The following is a 22,747-nucleotide window of genomic DNA, read 5'->3' as shown; positions in this document are numbered from 1 at the left end:
TTAAACAATAAAACCATAATTCAGATAATCAATTGAGACTGGTGTCATTTTCAGTCAAAAGCAAGTGGCAAAAATGGCCGCCCCCTGAGATGGATAAAAACGGATGGATTTTTGCTCATATTCCGCAAACGCAATATTAATCTCAATACCTTTTACCAATTTTTAGAGTAGAGTGGAGCTGGATAGAACATATTTTTATAAAGACGTTTTTTTGGGGTTGACTGCACTTTTAAGGTTTCAGATTTTAAGATGGCTACATAGTTGAGCCCTAATTAAAAAAAAACATGAAGGTGCATTTTTATTGTTGTTGTTTCACCGCAAAACTTTATTATCCGGCTGAAGCCGAGCACAGCAACAGTTTGGAAGGCTCACGGATGTCAGCGGATGAGTGAATGGACAGGTAGACAAAACGCAAATCACCACAACAAATCCAGACTGAGTGTGTGTGTGTGTGTGGTGGGTTGATAGACCACAGCTCCACGGCTACCAAAGATGCGAGCCACCCTCTAGAATTCTTTATAGTGGGGAAATAATGAGTGATGGAAGGTAGCTAGGAGACAAGTGATAAGGATGTGTATCGGTATAAACAACAAACCTCGACAGGAGTGACTAATGGACCGTGACGACATAGCAGGCACGAGAATGGCCACAACAACAAAGGAACAAAAGAAGCACTGTGTGAAAGTGTAACCGTGAAAAAGCAAAAAAGATTGAGGACGAAGAGAAAATAATATTTTTCCTTAACACCATTGTTAATTGAATATACCTCATCATTACCTCTGCCAAGTTGTTATTTGTTATATATGACATTATATATTATAATGCAGAAATACATTTGATTATAATTAAATTTTAATGAAATTGAAAGTTTATACTGTCCGGGTTACATGAAAAATATAATTGACCATCTTTTAATGCTCTGCCAGGAATTTATTAAAAACATTTGGTGGTACTTTTTTAATCTTGACTGTGAGATAGCATGGGGTTCGTTGCTGTTCGTTCTGCTTGTGAACAATAGCATCTCTCTGTCTCTCTCTGTCTCTCTCTCTCTCTCTCTCTCTCTCTCTCTCTCTCCCCAAAAAACCTCCATCTTGTCTTTTCTACAGCTGGTGCGACGCTGTGGCTGTTTTGTTCAGTTGCCTCAGAAAATGGCCTTAGCTTTGTCTGTCGAGATGGGAGGTTTTTGTATTTATTCTGCTTGGAGAAAAAAAATATATGCTCAACGGCCACCATGTAAACATTACATGATGCAATAAATTCACTATATTTTCATATTTACAGTATTTTAAGGATTACCCAACAACATCTATTGGCTATTATCACAATTTTCCCAACAATACTTTATTGCTTCTGCCAACTGGGAGCATTCCAAAGGTTACATTGTTATATGCAAATATCATCATTTCATTTACCTTTTCACTTTTTGTAGGCGTGGCACGTTTGCCGAGGAAGCTCAAATAAAAATTTGATGCAAAACCCAGTCATCTATTTTTAATGTTGCCCATAAATCTCGGTGAACTGGAAAGTAGTTTGCTATGCTACCATGTGATGCAATTATGTATGTTTTCAATTTTGTAAAAATGATTAAAGCTGCCAAACGATTACATTTTTAATCACATTAATCACATTTTAGAATGTTGATTAATCACAATTAATCGCTTAATTAAAAAGGCTTTTTAATTAAAAAATTTTGCCCGCCAAATGTGAAGAGCACCTGTTATGTGTTAATTATTTCGACATTTAATGTTATGAGGACGTCTTCAACATTTTTTGATCCACTGCACACGCTCATCCTCCTCTTTTTCTAATCAGTTAGTTACTTGCATAATTAAAAATGGGGGGAAAAATGACCCCAATAGTTTGACATGAACAAATATTCTGAAACACAACCTGTGCTACCTTTAACGTATCCATTCGCTGTCAAGCTAAAGGATAACCTGTGGTCAAAATTAATAGTGCGATTAATCTGTGTTAATACATGATTAATGCGATTTTTTTGTGATTAAATAATTAGGTAACACTTTAAATTTGACAGCACTAAAAATGATGTTTTCTTTCTTTTTGCAATTTAAGTCATTATCATATAATCTTGTTTTACTTATTTTTTCATGAGCGAAAGAGTTTCCATTTATCAAATGGATGGACAAACACAAACATTTTATTCCACAATATCTTAAAAATTGTTTTATGGAAAATTATATTGTTGAAGGGCTCCATACTATTTTTTTACCCCTTTGAGTACATTGGCTAAGAACCGGAAATTTTATGAGTGCAAGCTGAAACTTTAGGGGCACACACTAGTGTAAATTGACTTCAACTCATTCACTGCCATTGACGGCTGTAGACGTCAAAAATTCATTTGAACTATTTCTATTAGTTTAACATTTTTTCCACTTTTGTTAACAAGAGTAGGAAAACCTAGATTTTTTTTGTTGTTTTACATTTAGAACAGATATAAAATGTGTGATTACATAAACTAGTGAAGTCATGCGATTAACTAAGATTAAAAATTCTAATCGCCTGACACCCCGAATTTTCGCTATTAATCACAAATTTTATATCTGTTCTAAATGGACACAATTTTTTTCTAGGTTTTCTTAACTTTCTTAACTTAACTAACTCTCTTAACTTATAGAAATTGTTCAAATGAATTTTTGACGTCTATAGCCGTCAATGGCAGTGAATGAGCTAAGAGGATGTCAACCCCAAAATTTTATTTGACAATAATATGTTGTATGTGCACCCACCTGTCTAAACACGGAATATGCAATATGAGTGAAGCAGCAAAAAAACACCCATGTTTATCATTCATAACCATCTTGCCACTTTCTATTAATTGAAAATGACATTACAGTTGCTCAGGGCTCAGCTAATGACCAATCACGGCTCAGTTTTAGAAAACAGGTGAGCCGTGATTGATCGTTACTTCATAGCTACTGTTCCACAAACACAATTTTAATCAGACTACCATCTTTAAACTAGTAGGGGCGCATAGAACATATTTTTGTAAATAAGGTTTTTGGGTTGACTTCCGCTTTGGGTTGACTTCCGCTTTGAATATTCACTCATTTTCACTATATTCCTATAAGTGTGGAGCAGATGTTTGTCAACAACAGAACATATTCAAGAATAGCATTTTTTTTCTCCATAAGTTAAATTTGGCAAATATACTGGTTGCACAGGTGCTAGTAGTTGAAACATTTACTTGCACTGTCTCAAATTTTAGGAGTAAAATGGTGCCCTGTGTTGCCATTTTAGTCGCACTAGAACCATTCTGTACCGCCCCATAACAAAAAAATTGTAGTATCTTACATAATTGTTCATGAACCAGGAAGTGGCCTGCTAACAAACAGATGGAAAATAATCACAAATATATCACTCCAGAGGCTTTTAAAACTTTTCACGAGTTGTTTTCCTCTTTTTGCTATTTGAGTACCAGTGGAAGCACCACCTGCCACCCGTAATTGAAATGGGTACCGTCTCACCATCACCTTTTGTGAAACAGGAGGTACCCTGAATCTGATCCTCTAACATTTGGATGTACAAACAAACGCAAATGTTGCACTCCACTTGTTAACAGTCCAGCCTCAAGTGCCATCATCGTTATATAAGATCACATTTCACGGATGGCGTTTACATGGCAGACTATTCCCTTCGTAGTGCTGTTTACATTTCACCGAGCGCAGAGCGAGTGTTCACCCACGTGCGAATGCAGTGTGAGCGCGGAGAAATAATTGCTACAAGCAAAGGTGAAGGCAACACAGCAGGCCTGTTAATGTTGTGTCGAAATGCGTTTGCCAGATAAAAACACAAGCCGGGAACTTTTCTTGCGCTTTTTTTTTTTTTTTACATTTAGATTCAAGCGACTGTTTTAGTGCCTCCATCTGTATTCATCCTTCCATGACTTGAAAGAGAATGGTAATACGATCGCTACCTTTGTGTCCTACTGTGGCGCTGGAATAGGTTTTAAATTGACCTTTACACAGCGACGTGCACTCCCTCTGAATGCCTCTGCCGGCATACTTTCCTTCGCCGCCGCCGACTGACAGTGATATGTCGCTGTAAAAGAATCTTTATGTCCGGCACGATCCCCCTCAGCGCCCTCATTGAAAGTAAAAGTCGTTGGCATCAATTAAGGATAATCTTGTTCAGTGATCAGAGTTTAATGATTGGCCCGGGAGCAATAAGAAAGAAAGGTAACTCGGTGCCAATGAGCACGGTCTCTCTCTTGCAATTATCAAGGAGGACCCATAAATACATGCGTTATAGGGCTCTCATTTAAATACGGTCTGCACATAGGGGAGTTTCTATGCACCGTGAAAATAAAGGGATAAAATCAGTTAAATAACTCTTAGAGATTGAAATCAAGGAATTGTCTAACTTTTTATTGCGCTCTCACACAGGAAGTAGTTTCGTGGTGGGTGTGGGCAGCTTCCTGGATGTTTCCAACTGGCTCAACCCAGCCAAGCTCATCCTGTACTATCAGAACAATTCGTCGACACAGTGGGTTCGAGATTACTGCGGACAGAGGACCACCGACCCCTGTGAGCAGATTTGTGACCAGGACACAGGTTAGTGAATGCAAACATGAGCGCAATGATTGGCTTGTGCGCGCAAGATCGTGGTTTGCATCAAGTCATTCCAAACATACCATACATTGATTCTGTGAACTGACAAGTGTAATAGCAAATCAGGAGTGGTGGTTAATTGGAGGAAGGCCTTTACAATTATTGCAAGTGAAAAGAAAAAAAAAAAACATAAATAGGACTGTTACACAGGAATGTTATGAGACAGAATCTAATCTAGAACCCAAAACATAAACATGGACGCAATCATGTCCCCATATAATGAAAGTTAATCTGTAATGCTGCACAACTAACTGATTACTTGCTCTGGTGGGTGCTGCTGTTTTTGTTACCAACAGAGTTAGCAAAGCTCAAATAGGCTTCAGGGTTAATGGTATGACAGTTCCACTTGGGTCTAAAATTTGCACCCCCGTTAAGGCACATCATTTCCCCTGAAGGTTGACCACTTCACAAATAATGCACTGTTAGTAAGGAACTAAAGTAATGATTTAATTACCCATAAATGCATCAATATTTAAAACTACGGATGGACGAGTACCGATACTCTGTTAAGGTATCTGTTCACATAACGGTGGCTGATATCAGTTTCTGTTGCCCTCTTGTGCCCGTTTTACGATCAGGAAATAGAAATGAGAGGAACAGAAATTTGCTATTACTTTCTCATGCAATTTTAATGATTTTTTTTTGGGGGGGGGGGGTGGATATAGGTGTTTCTTTCAAATGATCTCTCATTGTCTTTTTGGAAAATTGTATCCACAAGTGGCATCGGTATTTGGTATCGGTATCAGTGACTGCTCTAGAGTCGAGTACTCCTACTGGTATCAGTCTGAAAAAAGTGGCATTGAAGATCCCCAGCAGCGTATAAGGATTTTATACCACCGAGTTTTCCAGTATCGTTTGTCAACCATATTTTGCACCATTTTTTAGGGCTTTGCTGTTGCAGAGAATTAATTTAAGAATAATTTTGAAATTAAGTCACAAAAACAAGTCAATATCAATAAAGGTTTGGGGGCAAGCTTTGCTAAACTTGTTTTTCTAGTTAAATGAACCGCTTGATGCTTCAAAATGTGATCCTTATTTTGTCCTAATTGCGTCCTAGACCTCAGAATGGCTAATAAAAAAATTAAAAATAAAACATGCTAACTTTTTTAACCATTGATTTCTTGCAGCCTGTTTTAGGCAGCAAAATCAGAGATTAATTGATCATTTATTACCTACTTTACCACATTGTTTTCCGATCAACCTTTTTGGTTTAGAGGAGATAGTCCTTCAGGAACCGTGATCATTTTAGGACAAATATGATACAATAATCCAATGTTGAGTAGTTTGAGCAAATGGGTTAAATATTTTGATCAAATTATTTCCCATGGGCAATAGCTTTCCTGCACTTGGTTTTTAATCCATGATGTCGGGAAATATTTTGTAATATTACACTTAATATTATAATGCGATATAAAACATCTACGGTACGATAAAACCCTCATTTAAATTATTTTGGCATGTGTTAGTGGGGTAGCTCTGTTGCTACACTAATGTAGCATCCAATGACGGTAACACAACAACAATCACTTTTTATTTAGGCTACATCATCCTTGTGCCTCATTATCCAGGCATGACTAATCGATTTGCGATCAATCCATCTATTACAAATGAACTGGTTGGATTAATTGGTCATGCCTGCAGAGCGGTCACAGGGATGGCAACTGTTATCCCGCTGTCCACAGCCTGAAATCAGCTTATGAGTTTTTGTTTGCCAAAAGTGGCTTTTGATGCCCTAGCACGACACTAAAATTGTATGAACAAAGGTTGAAGGTTAACCTAACTGCAGTGAGAGATGCGAAGGAATTTCTTGTTCTCTTCTCCTGCTTAGCACCCCAATGTAGAAAGTAACTAGTACAATTTTAACATATGCCAAGAGCTGCTAAAAATTGGTGCTGAGGCCATGGTTTGGACACCCTTGGTTAAGCGTATGAAAAAAAGCACCATAGTTTTGGGTTTGGAAACAAAGCTAGATAGTTGTGTTTATAATTGAAAATGGGTTAGAGGCATGCAATAAAGGTCTTGGAGTATGAAAAAACAGTGCATGGTTTTGTGTATGAATAAAATATTTATGTTTAAGGCTATTAAGAAAATGTTCATGAAAAAAAAAAAAAAGAGCAATGATGATGACATGTCAAATCGGTAAAATTACCGAATGAACAATACTGAGCTCTCCAGAAAAAAAAAGAAAAAGAAAATGTTCATGGAGTCCGTGGTTTTAGGTCTGAAAAAAGAAGTCTATGGTTTAAGGGTACGGATTTAAAAAAAAAAAAATCTCTACGGTTCCAGGTGTTCACGGTATCGGATATGAAAAAAAGGCCCATGGTTCTTGATCACACACTTTTGCAAGTCAAACATTTCTGAGCATATTTGCGCTGACATTAAAAGGACTTAAAGCAAAGCTCCGAGTGCAGAGTGTCATGTCGTCGCTTGAGTGGCGTAACTCCTGCTGGCGTACCGTGCCCACTACATCAAGCCTAAGCTCATTAGAATGGATTACATATGTAATGTATGTGAATTAATGTCACCGTGGTCAAGGGCACGTTGAAGGCTGATGCATAATGGATTAGAGCAACAGATACTCACATCCATCCTTACGCATCAAGATGCCAACCATGGAGTTTGTGGATTGTGCTGCGTTAAGGATCGCCTACACAGCCACCCCCCCCCCCCCGTGTATTTATACATAGCGGGCGCAGTAATCACTCTAATTCAATTTTGAAGTCGTTTACTCTATCAGAGCTTGCTACATTCGGAGATTCTCCTTGTATTAATGCTTCTTGTCTCGCCCGGTCTCCTTGTCGCTCCCAATTTACTTCCCCTTTCATCTGTCCTTTTTCGGCGGCAAGATTATTTGATGAGTGATTGCCCTCAAGTACCGTGCGTCTCCTTGGGGGAACGACCTAATATGTCCGCCAGCGAAAATTAAAGGTGCTCTTCACAAGAGCGTGCTATTTCCATCAGTGTCCTCTGCCAGCACAGCGAAGTAGCATTCCTCACAATCACGACGGAACAATGATGAACGCTCAACATGACAACATGGGCGACAGTTACTTTTGATCTGAGCCGAACAGATGGTGGAAATGTTAAATGGCAGATAAACTAACCATGTGTGGAGAGAGTGGGTTCTACAGGGACTGGAGTTTGACTTTATTTCGTCAGTGATGCTTGTTAAAGAGTACTGTGAAGACTATGGTGTAAATAAAGAATTTATTTCCATTGTGAATGGATAAAACCGATGATAAAAAGGAAAGGCTGGAATAAACCAAGTCATGTAGCTGTTTTTGTCACAGTTTTGCCCTTTCCAGACGAAAGACGTCAAACGCTCGACAATGTTTGCCTTTTATTTTTTTATTATTATTTATTATTTTAAAATCAGTCAGGGCCGACTGTCTCAAATAATGAACGTGTTTAATATTTATGACGAAAAAATGCATTTACACTCTTTTTGCAACTTCACTTGAGTTGCAAGCATTTTAACAAGTGACATATTACAGAATTGCTTAATACATATTCTGAAAAACATTGTACACTGATATTCTACAGCAATATAATTATTCTAATTATGTGCAGGCTTATATAGGAAGTTTTCATTTATTTTTGTGAATATTTTTGCCCCATAAATGTCTCCCATTACTCCATAATGACGGACATCATCACATTTGGAGCTGCAGAAAATACTGGACTACCACTGATAAACAAAAAAAACTACAACAACAAAGAAGATTATGAGAGAGCGAGAGAGCGAGAGAGAGAGAGAGAGAGAGAGAGAGAGAGAGAGAGAGAGAGAGAGAGAGAGAGAGAGAGAGAGAGAGAGAGAGAGAGAGAGAGAGAGAGAGAGAGAGAGAGAGAGAGAGAGAGAGAGAGAGAGAGAGAGAGAGAGAGAGAGAGAGAGAGAGAGAGAGAGAGAGAGAGAGAGAGAGAGAGAGAGAGCTGCCCTTTGTTAAAAAAAAAAATCAGCACGCCTATACAGTGTACGTGCTGTCGTCACTTGTAACATATAATTATGCAATCACCCCATAGCAGGCGCTAGCAATTAAATACAGAACTTCATGTGCTTTACGCTGTCGATGTCGCTTTAATAATGTGATGACTCCAGTTATCATTTTATTACGACGAGCTGTCCCCATTATTAGCCAATTCATTCTGTCGCACATTTAAACGCCCTAGTAAGGAAGAATATATTGCGGCATCGATCATCATAAGTATCCTCGTAAAAAGACCTGTGAACGAACCTCCTTGCTTCCTTTGTTTTTCTAATTAGAAATCCAACTTCACTTGTTCGCAACTGAACTGCATCAGAATTGCCTCCTCAAAACAGGCATGCTGCAATTCAAGTTTTTTTTTTTTGTTTGTTTTGTTTTTTGACCACGGAGACCTAGGAATTGAGAAAACAGAAACATATCTCTCCTTTGATTTTTTTGTATTTTTCCTTTATCTTTTGTTTTAGTAATTTTGCTATTCTATGATTTATTATATTTATTTTCGCAAACACAGTCTGTCACTTTCTTTTGTCATTTGGAGTCACAAAAAAAATCAAGTAATAAAATAGATTTATAAGAGCGGTCAAAGTAACAATCCTAAAGATAAATAAATATGGCTTTTAAAGGTCTATTTTTCAGTTAGCTACTGCATAGTCCACCCACAGATCATATTAATAAGACTGATGCTTTGCAAGAATCAGCTATTATTCATCAGATGGAATGCTGTCTTGGGTGCAACTATTATCCTGCCTTCTCCCAACTTTATTGCGGCTTATGTTGCTTTTCAGCAAGGCACCATTTACCAGACAAAGGGCAATCGGAATATTTGTTGCCGCTCTTTAACTGCATCCTATATGGCAGCCACGTCTCCCCTTGAGCGAGCGGAGAGCCTATAAACTCGGCCAGTAAATTATTAAACAGCAGGTGATAAAATGTGAATGGTGTTGCCTGGCCATTACGCATTTTTCCACCGTTGTGCCTCCAAAAGCGGGCCGAGCGAGTGCGGCAATCACCATTTATTTTGAGAACAGTCAAGGGTTTCGCGAAATCTGACCTAAGACTCTACAAATGCCATCCTTCTGAAAGGCATCATGAATCCTATCTAGCAGTTATTTTTTTATTTACAGGCACGTAGAAGTAACAAAACACTATATGCAGAATTGAATAATATATATATATATATATATATATATAAGGGGTTTCAGCTGATTAAATTTTTTTTATCGTAATTAATTGCATGACTTCAACAGTTAACTCACGATTAATCTCAAATTGTATATTTGCTCTAAATGTACAATAACATTTTTTTACTAAGTTTTCATACTCTTGTTAAAATAAAGAGTAGAAAAAATATTTAATAGAAATATGGCTGCAACTTTTAGTCATTGATACAGTAATTTCCTAATAAATCTTAAGATTTAGTTAAAATTAAAAAGATGTACTCTAATGTAAAAAAACAAGTCTGATATTGATTTGTGTTAAGGTCATTTTTCTGCCACTAGCTGGAATAATTGCATTTGTAAGACGTTGGTGACAGTTCGGTGCATTTTTCTTTTCATATGAAGAGTTATCTAATCTTTAACACAAAGTAATTTATGAAATTCTTCACATTTTTAAAATTGTAAAATACAACTTGATCCCATTCTCCACAAATAACATGCATTTTTATTAAATTTATTACTGCAAAATTTTGACATGGACGTGCCTGGCCCGTTGCGACTGGAATCCCCCCAGTACCGGCTTTCCAAGTAAGGGGCGGTCACTCGCGCATTAATAAAATTAGTGGCCTTTAAGGAACTTTAAATTAACTCAAAATGAACGCACTAATTTTGACGCCCCTAAAAAATAAATAAGTAAATGTCCACTAAAATTAAACTAACAATGTTTTTTTATTATTATTATTGTTCTTGTTGTTCCGAGTTTGTCCCCCCCCCATACGATGATACTGGATTAAAAACAAAAATAAAATCCACTGTAACATTATGCTCTATTTTAATTCAGTGATTTTTATTTATTTACATTTTTATTTGTGTGTACCATGAGAGAGCTGGCCTACCAGTAGAGGTACTGAGACCATGCATTGAGAGAACCACTGCCCTACACCATGAAACTTTTTATTTTTTTTTTATTTTTTTTATAGCCTAAAGCACATTATAACTAACCTTAAACCAGACCTGGCCTCACATATTAAGTGTGTCCACAGTCTCTCATTGCAGACAGTGTTCATGAAGTCAAAATAAAGCACAACATATGCATGTGGTGCGTATAGGCGATCAAGAGTTATGACTTTTGTCTGCAGGGTTTATGACTAAGCGGCATTTTCATTATATTTTACTGACTTTCGGATCCTTCTAGCAACTATTTTTCAAAAAAAAAAGACTAGTGAAAATGGCAGTTTTTGGGCCAAACTGCCCGTCCGTCTGTGTGTCTGTCCAACCGACCGACCGAGCTAGCTAGCTAGTTAGCTGCCGAGCTAGCTAGCTAGCTAGTTAGCTGCCGAGCTAGCTAGCTATTTGTTGGTGCTGCTGTCCAATTTTCATTTCTCACATGGCTCCTTTGGCCAATTAATTGCAACCGGCTTCCCTAAATGATGTATTTTGTATCTTTTTTACTTTTTTTTTTCAGACCTGAAGATATATTTCTACAACAATGAATCAATAATGGACTGATACTAGCTAAGGCAATAAATACAGTGATTCATTTGATTTAGTTCTTAGATTAAAATAATTGTAAATTCTGATGCTGCATTTATATTCATCATCATTTGTGAATATCAAGCTTTTCTCCTGAATATGGTGAATTACATCAACTGAGCTTTTACAAATGTTTCTTTTGTGGAAAACTGAAGCTGGGAAATTAAGTTCCACTGCTCTAAATGGTAATTTATTCAGCTGCTGACAATAAACAAATATCTGCCGCCTCTTTTTCTTTCCGTCTCAGGAGAATGCAGCTGTCACGACGGCTATTCCCCGGATCTTGTCCATAAACACCTCTGCGTTCGCAGCGACTGGGGTCAGAATGAAGGGTAAGCACTGCCTGCACATGTAATGCACCTCATTACTTACATGCAGGTTGGTCTCTCAAAAAAAAACACTACCAAAAGACTGGGCGTAAAATTGATTGTTTGATTATGTTTAGAATTTTGTATACTGTGCGTTGATCTTGAAATAAGGGATTTCAGAGTCGTTTTGGAAAATGTTGAGCTTTCATGTTATTGTTAAGTAAATTGCAACACAAGACACACTAATGATACAATTTCTCATTATTTACTTAGGCCAGCGATGTATAGTGACAGGCAGAACAATTAAATTCTCTTCCATTTAGATTGCCGAAGGTACAATTGTATCATTTCAATGTTAGGTGAGGCCAAATATAAGCTATATAAACAAGCTTGAAATTTCTTTAAAAATGTGTCACTTGCTAGTTGGGATGGAAAATATAGGCTTCATTATCACATATTTGAAAAAAATATTCAAATTTCTCACAAAAGTTCTTGAAATGTGCTTAAATCTGACCTTAGAAAACACGCATGAACCCAACAGAGGGATAAAAATAAGTCAAATGAGCCAAGCAGCCAACTGTGACAATGTTTAATGTGTCACATTGACATTCACCTCTGCCTGTCATCTGCTGGATCCCGTCCAGCTGCGGATCGAGTTCCCATTCACCGTTTTGTTGGAAGGCCGGTGACAGACGGTAATCTTAGCCACGTGCAAACACAGCTTTTAATGTGTCTGTTTTATTTAGGTACCATAAAGCGCGTTCCATCTGCTACTGTAAATTGTGTACTCAGTCATGTCGTAACCACGCAGTTGTGTGATGACATCATCCCTTCTCCTTCTTCTGCAAAGGCCATGGCCGTATGCTAATCTTGAGAAAGGCTACGACCTGGTTACGGGCGAACAAGCCCCGGAGAGAATCTTCAGGTGAGTTGCGGAACGTCTCACCATCGCATGACCTCCGTTGGCCGTCTTGCGAGTGTGTTGTTTTTTGGGCATGTGTTTGTGAGGATGATGGAGCAAAAAAAGATGCCCGCAGAGGAACAGACACAGCTGGCTGGATACGATAATGCAACTTTTGCTGGGGTACAGTCCTACCTCCACCATAGGTCCTCTGGTGTGGCCAAACAGCCGAAATGCTGGCTCTGGATGGCGCCATTCAAATTATTTTACTGACATTTTTGCTAGACTTCCCATTCATGATGGGTGTTCAAAAATCAGCAATTTGTATTAAAAAAATAATACAAAATGAATTTTAAAAAAATAATTAAAAAAAGAGAGCAATGATGATGACATGTCAAATCGGTAAAATTACCGAATGAACAATACTGAGCTGAAGAGAAGAAAGAAAAAAAGCAATTTGTAATAAAATTTCGGTTAGCTGTCGTTAGCATTCAACTTAGCTATCATATACAATTATATACACATGCAATTTACACCCCAACTCTTCATCACAACTACAAATAGTATTTCTAGAAATAGTTTTATGTACATGTGCATAAAATTGTATCTTAAATATTAAAGAAACAAAAAAGAAATGCACACATGAAACACAACCATTTGCATCATGAGACGATTTATGTTAAAAATATAAAAAAAATTGCAAAAAAAAAAAGACAATTATTTTAAGAGGGTGACAATATGGCATCGCACTACACCTTCCCAAGGGCGCCCAGCCCCACTATTCGAGAAAGGCTGGATTAACCTCAAATAAACTTCAGATGTTCTAGTAGGCTTTTCTTGATATTTTTGCATACTTGCAAGAAAATATTATCCTGACAGGCTATATCAAACCGTTCATAATTCTCTCCACCTCCCTATAAGGCCCCAGTTGTGGCTGGAGAAAATAAATGAATAAATAACTAAATAAACCACACCAAAGCATAATGCTTCACAGTAGGAGTGGTTTTCTTTTGGTCATGAGCATTGTTTTAGTAGCACTAAACATATATATTTTTTTTAATTATGGCCAAAAAGTTTAACCTTGGTTTCATTTTTATTTAATTGTATTTATTTTTATTTTTATTTTAAGATAAGGTTCCCGTCTTGCCACCCTACCCCATAACTCAGTCGTATAAATGAGACGGGAGATTTTTGTCACATGTAAAAAAAAACAGCCAGTAGTTGTCAGAACCTCCTCTTTTTCATCAATTAGAGAGATGTCCAGTTCTTGGTAAGGTCAGTGTAGTTCCATATTTTCTCCACTTGATGATGACTCTGCCTTCAGTGTGTTCCGCGGTACATTTAATGCCTTTGAAATTCGTTTGTACTCTTCTCCTGACTGATACCTTTGAAAATGAGATCCCTCTGATCCCGTGGAAGCTCTGCGAGGACCGTGGCTTGGGCTGTAAAATGTGACTGCAAAAATGTCATGAAAAGCCTACTAGAATAGCTCAACTTAATTTGTAGTTTATCAAAGGCACGCTACATGGTATCAGTTGTGTGCTGACGCCTATTTAACCCTGGAGAACCCAAGAACCCTTTTCTTCTTTGGAAAATTATGAATTATACATTAAATGACTGCTATAAATTCACTGAACACCAAAATATATGTTTTTTCAATTTTAACCCTTTATTCCCTAATTTAGGATTAGGGCGAAATTTGACCCTTTTGGGATTTAGGGGTATCATTTCGAAAAATCTGAATAACAAAAACTGTCAGTAAACTATTTAGAATTTAAGAAAATAATCAATCAAATAGACAGCTACATTGAACAATATAATTTTTTTTGGTTTTATTTGTTGCATTTTAGAACTGGATTTTGAATGTACAAACACACTTTGGCCAATGGAAACAAGAACACAGGAGATCACTGCTGGGAAAAAAAAAGGTCTTTGTTATTTGAGTAGCAGAATTTATAGGGGCCAAATTTGACCCCGTGGGTTCTCCAGGGTTGTTAAATGAGTTTGCATGTGATTGGTTAATTCTGAATCCATAGTTAGAAAGAAGAGGGAGCGCATACCACATTATCACAGTTTTTTATTTTCTATTTGTTATTCTTTGGGATTTTTCTCCCTGATTCCATAATAAAAAAAATAATTAAACACCACCCAATTTCACTTGACATACAGTACATAAAAATAGACAGGTAACATTTCCAAAAAATCCCAACATAAAATTGGATTGAGAATTCAGGAAGAACTGGGCACGGTTATTATAACTAAACTTTTGATTGATGAAACTATTGATCAAGAGGCGTAGACCAGCGCTTTTGTTTTTGTATGATGTATGTAGAGTAAAGACCAGGGCGGAGAAGACCGCCCTGTTCTCCAGTTCTAAGGCGATTGAAAGGAAGAGTTTAATCTCAGCAGGGATTTGGCTTTACAGATAGGAAGCTTTGGGAAGAAACCAGCAGTGCCTTTCCCGGTCGGATCAGCTCCAAGGGTGGAAAAATAGCACTGTGGAAAATTTACGAGGAAATATTTAAAAGTCTGTTACGGCGAGATAGTTTTCCTGATGCTAGTGAGTTGCTTAGATTTGGCATCCAAGAAGACGTTTTTGGCAAGTGGGTCATCTTTGATGCTGCACATTATGATAAGGGTGTGTGTGATAATGTGGCTTGTGACCTGAGAGGGTTTTTAATTAAATATATCTTCCAAGATTTTGGATCAGAACATCTGAGCTGATGTTTTTTTTGCTGAAGTGTTTGTTTGTCTCCCACCTGCTAATAGACATCAAACAGCACATGATGAAAGTCTAGTCATGCTCGATGCTCTTAGTGAGGCCTCATCTTGTTTCCTTCCTCCTGCATGTTGGATTCCTGCTGATTCCAATCTTTGTATTTCCTCCTGAAGCTTCTTCTGGAGGAAAAAAAAAAAACAAGCAGCATCCGTCTCATTTAAATATGTTAAAGTACCTTGATTCACTCAACTTTTAAAACAACATTTCCGATACATAAATACACTACCTTTATGAACAGTATAGCCAGTACTCGATTTAAGACGGTCCTGGCATATTACAAGGCAGCAGACATGGCGGTAGTTGCCATTTTTTATTAGGTTGTTGTATATTCAAAGCCTAGGAGTGTCATAGACAAATAATTCCTTTAATAATGAATTTGCTATTATGTTAGCATAAGTTAGTGACCTGTTGTGACCTTTGTATAAATTTGGTTTACGTTAGTGCCCTAAAAAACGATGTCTGTTGTAAACCAATGGACAGGCAACGTTTAAAGTAAAGTTTTAACATTATTGTAAGTTACAGTGACCTTAGAGTCCTGAATTTGAGCCTGGTGTCTCGATTTTGAGCCTTATGTCACGAGTCCTGTCGGATTTTTGCCAGCCCCTTCGTTTTGTCCCACTTTTACCCAAGTCCAGTCCCGAAGTTCTGTTTATTCCAGTCAGCAAAGTCAATTGTTTGGCCCATGTGTATGTCACTCACACAGTTGTCATGTGGATTCATATAATCAAGCAATTAAAAGGCATTTGACTGTTAAATTCCGTCCTATTTACTGTCACGTTCACAATTGCGTCGTACCGTAACTACTTTGTACAACTACTTCCTGCTTCTTGTCTAAGAATCATGGGAAATGTAGTCAAACTGAACGTGAGCTGAGCCTTTCTGGTGGCACATTGTTTTCATTTAAAAACATGAAAAACACACTTTTGCGTTTTGGATTTTCAGTTTTATAAATACGGATTTGCAAAAAAAACTATAAAAATAAAAAAGTCTTCACATTCAACAATTGATAGCTACTTGGAGAAGCAAAAGAAAATAAGTATTATACTCACTCGCGTTTAATATTTGACTCGAGGTGTGTTCAATGACCACTCACACAGTAGCAAAAAAAAAGGTTGGATAACGATGAGTGCGTTGTTTTGTTTAGCACTGTTGAGCTGTCAACCAAGATAGCATTTAGCATTGGCTAAAGTAATAACACAACCACCGGATTGACTAGCGATTACATTTGTTATAAATAGTTGCCGGTGAGAGTTTATTGTATATTTTATTTTCATCAAAATTGTCATGATCCCAGTTTTTATTTTTGAAAATCTGGTCACTCTATTGTAGGGGTGTTAGAAAAAATCGATTCGGCAATATATCGATTCAATATGCGGCCAAATCGATTTTTAAACATCCATTTTTTTATGGGAATATTCAACAAAACGTCTTACTTAGTGTTAGGATTCACACATTAAGCATGGAAGAATGTTATATTAATGGAACATTAAGCCTTAATATTTCATTTCAGTGCTGTTCAAACAGACTGCAACCTGTTTGTTAAATGTAGTGACTCAGTTATAAGCCTGAATTTTCAGATAAATAAATACATTTTCATACAAATCTTACAGTGTACATGTACAAGTTTACTGATTTGTATTTTCTAAATTTGAGTTTTAAAAAGAAATCGCAATAATCAATCTATAGATTTGTATCGGGATTAATCGGTATCTAATCGAATTGTGACCTATGAATCGTGATATGAATCGAATCGCCAGGTACTGGTCAATTCACACCCCTACTCTATTGTAAGTATAAACATAAATTAAACGTATGGTCTAAAGGATTTGTTTAGTTCTGTCTGGGACGTTTCTGGGTGGAGATTCAACGTTTTCATTACAGCCAAGCCACAGAGGCAAGCAATTATCAGTGGCATATGCAAATTCCTGATTAGTGGGATGCTTTCACGCTCGTTCCTGATTGGCTGCTTCCTCACTTTTGAATGTTGTGTTTACAAACAGCAATGGAAAAAGATCGGACAATATCTATCTTGTGTTATCAAACATTGTCTTGACTTGGAGTGGATGCCGGACATCCTAATTTTGTTAACAAGTAATGTCATTTAAAGCTCTAAAAGATAGCACTCATAAACCTCTATCGACGTGACAAACATGCATCATCTACCCAGTCAGTAGCGAGTGCTAGAAGCAAGCATAGCAGTCTGTGTCTTCATTTATTGTTCCTTCTTGTCAAACAGCACCGGGCAGATGGTCTCAAACACACAATACCAGTCACAGAGGATCTGAGTCAAAGCCCCTTGCTCTGTAAAAACTGGCCAATACCTACTCCAGCTGCGTCCAGTCTAAAACACAGGAATACGAACCCACCAAAATCAAACCATTGATTGACAGTTGCAACTAGTAACGGTAAAATGAAGCTTCATGAAGCACTTGTAATATTTTTTTACTCCATTAGATGGTGCCCTTGGTTTAAAGATGCAGTGGATTTTTTTTTATCTTTTATTTAATCCATTTTCATTGCACTGGGCTTTATCTTTAAACCAAGAGCGTCATCTAGAGGAGTAAAAATATATCACAAGTGCTTCATGAAGCTTCATGTTACCATCACTTGTTGCAGCAGTCATCCAAAAACTATTAGGTGCTAAAGATTTGGACTAGAGTTTCAGTAACTTGGTTCATGTCGTTATTCTGTTGATTATGGTTAACTTCCACATTTCTTGACCGATTGCAGTCGTTTAAATTTTAAACTGTTCAGCTCATTTTCAAAGTCAAATGTGTGTGCGAGAAAGTGCATTTTTCTTAAAGGGACAGTGAGATACTTTTAGTTGATGTTGATTATGGTTAACTTCCACATGTCTTGACCGATTCCAGTCGTTTAAATTTTAAACCGTTCAGCTCATTTACAAGTCAGCAGTCCCATTCAAAATTTTCGCGGGAATTTTTCTAGTTCTTATATATAACATTTGTCAAATCATACTATATTTGAAAATTCAGGTTAATCTCCACATTTGACAAGTTTAAGGGCATTTGAATGTATCACTACCAGCAAAACTAATCTCTGACTTTTATGACTGTGCTGCACGCAATCTGTCATCACCCATATTGTAAAAATGTCTGCATTTTCCGGGGTATCCGTTAGGCATAAACACAGTGTTGTTGCATGATCATGTTTGTCACAAAGTTTTTTTTGCTTGAAATGTCCGTCTGGTGATTGTGCTAACGCAGATCACTCTATAGTCTGGGCCAAGGCTTGTGGCTGCCTGTCAGCAAGAGCTTCGTGGTGCCGCCGGTGGAGTTGTCCATCAATCCCATCGCCAGCTGTAAGACAGACGTGCTGGTGACCGAAGACCCGGGAGAGGTCAGGTGAGTCGGAACGGACCATTCATCTCCATAATGACGGATTTTTTTTTTCTGTGATGATTCCTACCGCATTTTAATCTTACTCAAACTTTTAAATTGTTTGAGCAAATTGCAATTGGGATGATTTGTGCACCTTCAAACGGAGTCCTTTGTTTAACCCCATCATTCCTTGAAAAAATATGCAAATCAAAATTTTTGTTATTAATATTTCATTAATCAGAATCCTTGCTGCACCAATTTTTTCCATGAGGTTTTTTTTTGCACGTTGATTTCAGTTCAGATTATGTTTGTTAATTGGTTAATTCCAGGATTAAAAAAAAAATATAAAATACTCGAGAGGTATAGTATATGCAAGCAACATTTTGCTGCGTTAAATTAACTCATTTGCTCCCAAAAATGTATAAATATGTTCTGTAAGACACTTGCTATGCTATATTTGTGGGTCTATAGTATCTCACCATTTCCTTTCCAATACACATATTTTCTATTTATTTTATTTATTTATTTATTTTTTTATTATTATTTTTTTCTCAGGAGAGCTCAGTATTGTTCATTCGATTTGACATCATCATTGCTCTCCTTTTAAAAAAAAAAAATAATAATAATAATTAAAAAAAAGTTTTTTTTTCTTTCTCTTTTTTTTAAATTTTTAAAATTTTTTAAAATATATATACATATACACACACATATATATATATATATATTTTTTTTTTTGGTATGTGGGTGAGCATGTGCATGTGCGTGCGTGCGTGCGTGTGTGTATTCATCAGTTCACCTAAAGCCCACTAAAAAAAAATCCCATACTAACAATATAATATAATAATAAATTGCCAAATGCAGAAACATCAATGTAAGTTATCACGATGTAGTGGCTCTCGCTAACAAAAAGAATTAAGTAACCAGAATTAGGTTAAACAATTCTATATACGTAGACCATGTTTCTATAAATTTTGATATTTGGTTTTTATTTGAGGCAGATATTTTTTCCATTAAAATGTGATTTATGAGGAGGTTAGACCATTGGTCGATATTCAGACTTTGTTTATCTTTCCAGTTAACAAGAATTGTTTTTTTTTTGCGATAGTAAGGGCTACAAGTGTAGATTGAAATTGTTTATGTGGTAAGTCAGTTGTTGTTGGGTCACCTAGCAAACACAAGTTTGGAGATAAAGGTATCCAACAGTCCAAAATAGCGGAAAGTTTTTCTAAGACTTTAGTCCAGAAATACATAACCGGAGTACATAACCATAAAGCATGAACATAAGTGTCTGTAGTGTTTTGTAAACATTGGAGACAAATGTCGGAGTCTGAGAGTCCCATTTTCTTCATCTTATATTGAGTAATGTATGTTCTGTGAATAATTTTATATTGGATAAGTTGTAAATTTGTGTGTTTTGTCATTTTAAATGCGTTTTCACAAACTTGAATCCAAAAGTCAGATTCCGGTGCTATAGACAAGTCTGTCTCCCATTTCGAGATGGGTAAAGACATTTTATATTTTCTATTTATTACAGTATAAGACTAAGAGTCGCTGCATTCATCTCAGCATATGGCGGCGTTCATTGCATAGATACAAACTTGTTAGAGGCTTTTTAATTCTGCCTCTGGAGTCCAGAATTCCCTCCACAGAATATAACCTGACCTTCAATGGGCTTTGCTATTCATTTGCATGAATATGACTTCTATTTTGAAAAGTTGTTTTCTATTGAAAGATAAATAGCTAAAAAAAAAATAACACAATAGAAATATTGATTTTGCCTCGGTGCATTCCTAGTTGAAGATAAAATCGGATGTGATGTACTACCCTGTTTAAACTTCATTGTAGATGTGCTCAATCTTGAATATGAAGTAAAGGCATTAATCAGAAAAAAATATATAATTTTCATATTGTAGGCTTTTGGTGCTTATTGAAATGATACCCAATTTTTTTTGTTTGTTTTCTAATCTATTATACAGATTTAAGATTACTTAAATAAGAGACGTGATAACACTTTTAAGAAACAACTACATAATCCACATACAATTCACAAGGACATTTTTATGAACTTATTAAAAGCCCACATCAGGTAGCACGGCATTGTGATTAGTTCTTGTAAAATGGAAGATCTGTCATGAATAATGCAATGGGGGCTCATTATCCAAAGTATGTACCGATATGTCCTGTGGGAGCGTTTCAATTTTGGATCTTGTGGAGATTTCACACTGTCTCTGTCTGATGTTATTTATGACATGATAGATGTGTTGATGTCAAAAAGTAGTGAGTCGTGCTTTTGTTTCAGCTTTTTAACGATGTCTGTTTTACTTTGGATTATTATTTGAATTTGATTTCTGATCGGCTGGATTGGGCAATATTTAGAATTTTATACAATCTTGGTAATCGGCTATAATGTCTTAGTTTGCCTAATTGATTAATAATGTCTTTGATCGGTACCCCGAAATAAGACATGACTTGTTATATTTAATGTTTATCAGCATTTTTTAATCAATGTTTTCGAAATACATTCTGATGCAAAATTAAAATGAATTTGGTTGAGTAATTGAATGATTGATTGAATAGTCGATAGATTAATCAATTATAAAAATTTTGATAATGACCGCACTATTTTGTATAATGATGATGTCTTTGATCGGCACCCCGAAATAAGGCATGGCATGTTATATTTAATTTATATCAGCATTTTTTACCAATGTTTTCGTAATACACTTTGATGCAAAATTAAAATGAATTTGGTTGAGTAACTGAATGATCGATTGAATAGTCGATAGATTAATCAATTATAAAAATGTTTGATAATGACCGCACTATTTTGTATACGTGCACATTTTTTATAAATTGGGACAAATTGTGATGTGTTTCCTAACGTTTGCGAGGAAATTTTGTGCAACATTAGAAGTATTACCATCAAAAGTATCATCAAACGATCACCGCTTTAAAAAAAGCAAATGAAAGTTTCCAATTGTGTCAAATGTGACAAATGTTTTTGCTTTAAAGCTTTGCATTTTAATTTTAATCTTTTTTTTCTATGTACCTGATACAATGACAAAAATAAATCAGTCACTCTGTCTCATCTATTTCACTCTCTTGAGCAAACCGCCCCCGTGATTCAGGTGTTTTTGACATCTCCAGCCTATATATTTAATTTTTTTGTCAGTTGAAAGAGATACCCCAGAGTAGCCAAAGCCGTGTGATGAATGACTTCACTCACTGCGATCAAGCGAGACATCAAAATGTGCCATTAGTCAGTGTGAGTGACACCGTAAACAAATACATAAATCAAACCCGCAGGATCTCAAAAATGTGCATGCTTTCATTTTATCACTAGAATCTCGCTGCTGTTTTTCATCTGCTACTTTTACCCTCAATGCCAATGAGATTTTTGGGTTGTTGAGATGTTTTTTTTTTTTTAAAGAAAATTTACAATATTCAACACCAGTCAGCATATTTGCGAGGGGCATTAATCAAGCGCAGGGGGCACACCAATAACACACTCTGTAATCACGCCGGCGCACTTCTCTAACTTTGGGCAGTATCCCTCGCTCGTTCATCATCTGCACAAGCAAGAGGCGTGCACGGAGATTTATAGCAGTAGTACATTAGTCACTGTTTAGATGCAGTGAATATGCTTTGAGGTCAACTGTGCTCCAATAGAATTGATCTCACTTTGCCCACCGTTTGGAAACGTCACCTGGAATAAGTCATTTGTCTAGTCGATATTCCGCTACTCTAGCTTTAAGTTCTTAGCAGTAGCAATAGATCACGTATATCAAGTTGTGGAAAATTAAGACCTTTTGGGCTGGAATTTAGATGTCTCTGAGGTTTGTGAAGAACTCTGGTTGGTGGCCCGGTGGGTGGTGTCTGGTCGGTGCTGGATTTCACTTTCCTTTGTTTTCTTTGGTCCTTCCTCGGGTCTCCTGACGACCTCACGACTCTGGCTGGAAGTGTTCGGTTTAGGTGAGCGGTATGGGATTTTTTTAATAGGTTTTAGGTGAACTAATGAATACACACACACTCGCACGCACACACGCACATACACATACTCACCCACATAAATTTGTTTTTTTAAAAAAAATACCTTTTGGGCTTAATTCAGCAGAATTGA

The 22,747-nt window shown here is 36.7% G+C and overlaps 1 protein-coding gene across 4 annotated transcripts in view; it reads left to right on the top strand.

The window, feature by feature from the left end:
* Positions 1–22,747, top strand: part of astn2 (astrotactin 2) — a 250,188-nt gene that overhangs the window by 123,941 nt on the left and 103,500 nt on the right. For 2 of the 4 annotated variants that reach the window (XM_077585479.1, XM_077585481.1), the window contains exons 7-10: positions 4,404–4,571; positions 11,549–11,633; positions 12,460–12,534; positions 18,514–18,651. The exons of 1 other annotated variant lie outside the window; for it this stretch is intronic. In XM_077585479.1, the coding sequence (XP_077441605.1) occupies positions 4,404–4,571; positions 11,549–11,633; positions 12,460–12,534; positions 18,514–18,651 (466 nt within the window). The remainder of the gene's footprint in view (positions 1–4,403; positions 4,572–11,548; positions 11,634–12,459; positions 12,535–18,513; positions 18,652–22,747) is intronic. One more of the 4 variants, XM_077585480.1, reaches the window with a different exon arrangement.

The sequence above is a fragment of the Vanacampus margaritifer genome, chromosome 14, assembly GCF_051991255.1.
Source record: "Vanacampus margaritifer isolate UIUO_Vmar chromosome 14, RoL_Vmar_1.0, whole genome shotgun sequence".
Lineage (NCBI taxonomy): Eukaryota > Metazoa > Chordata > Actinopteri > Syngnathiformes > Syngnathidae > Vanacampus > Vanacampus margaritifer.
This window is presented reverse-complemented; position numbering and strand designations above follow the sequence as displayed.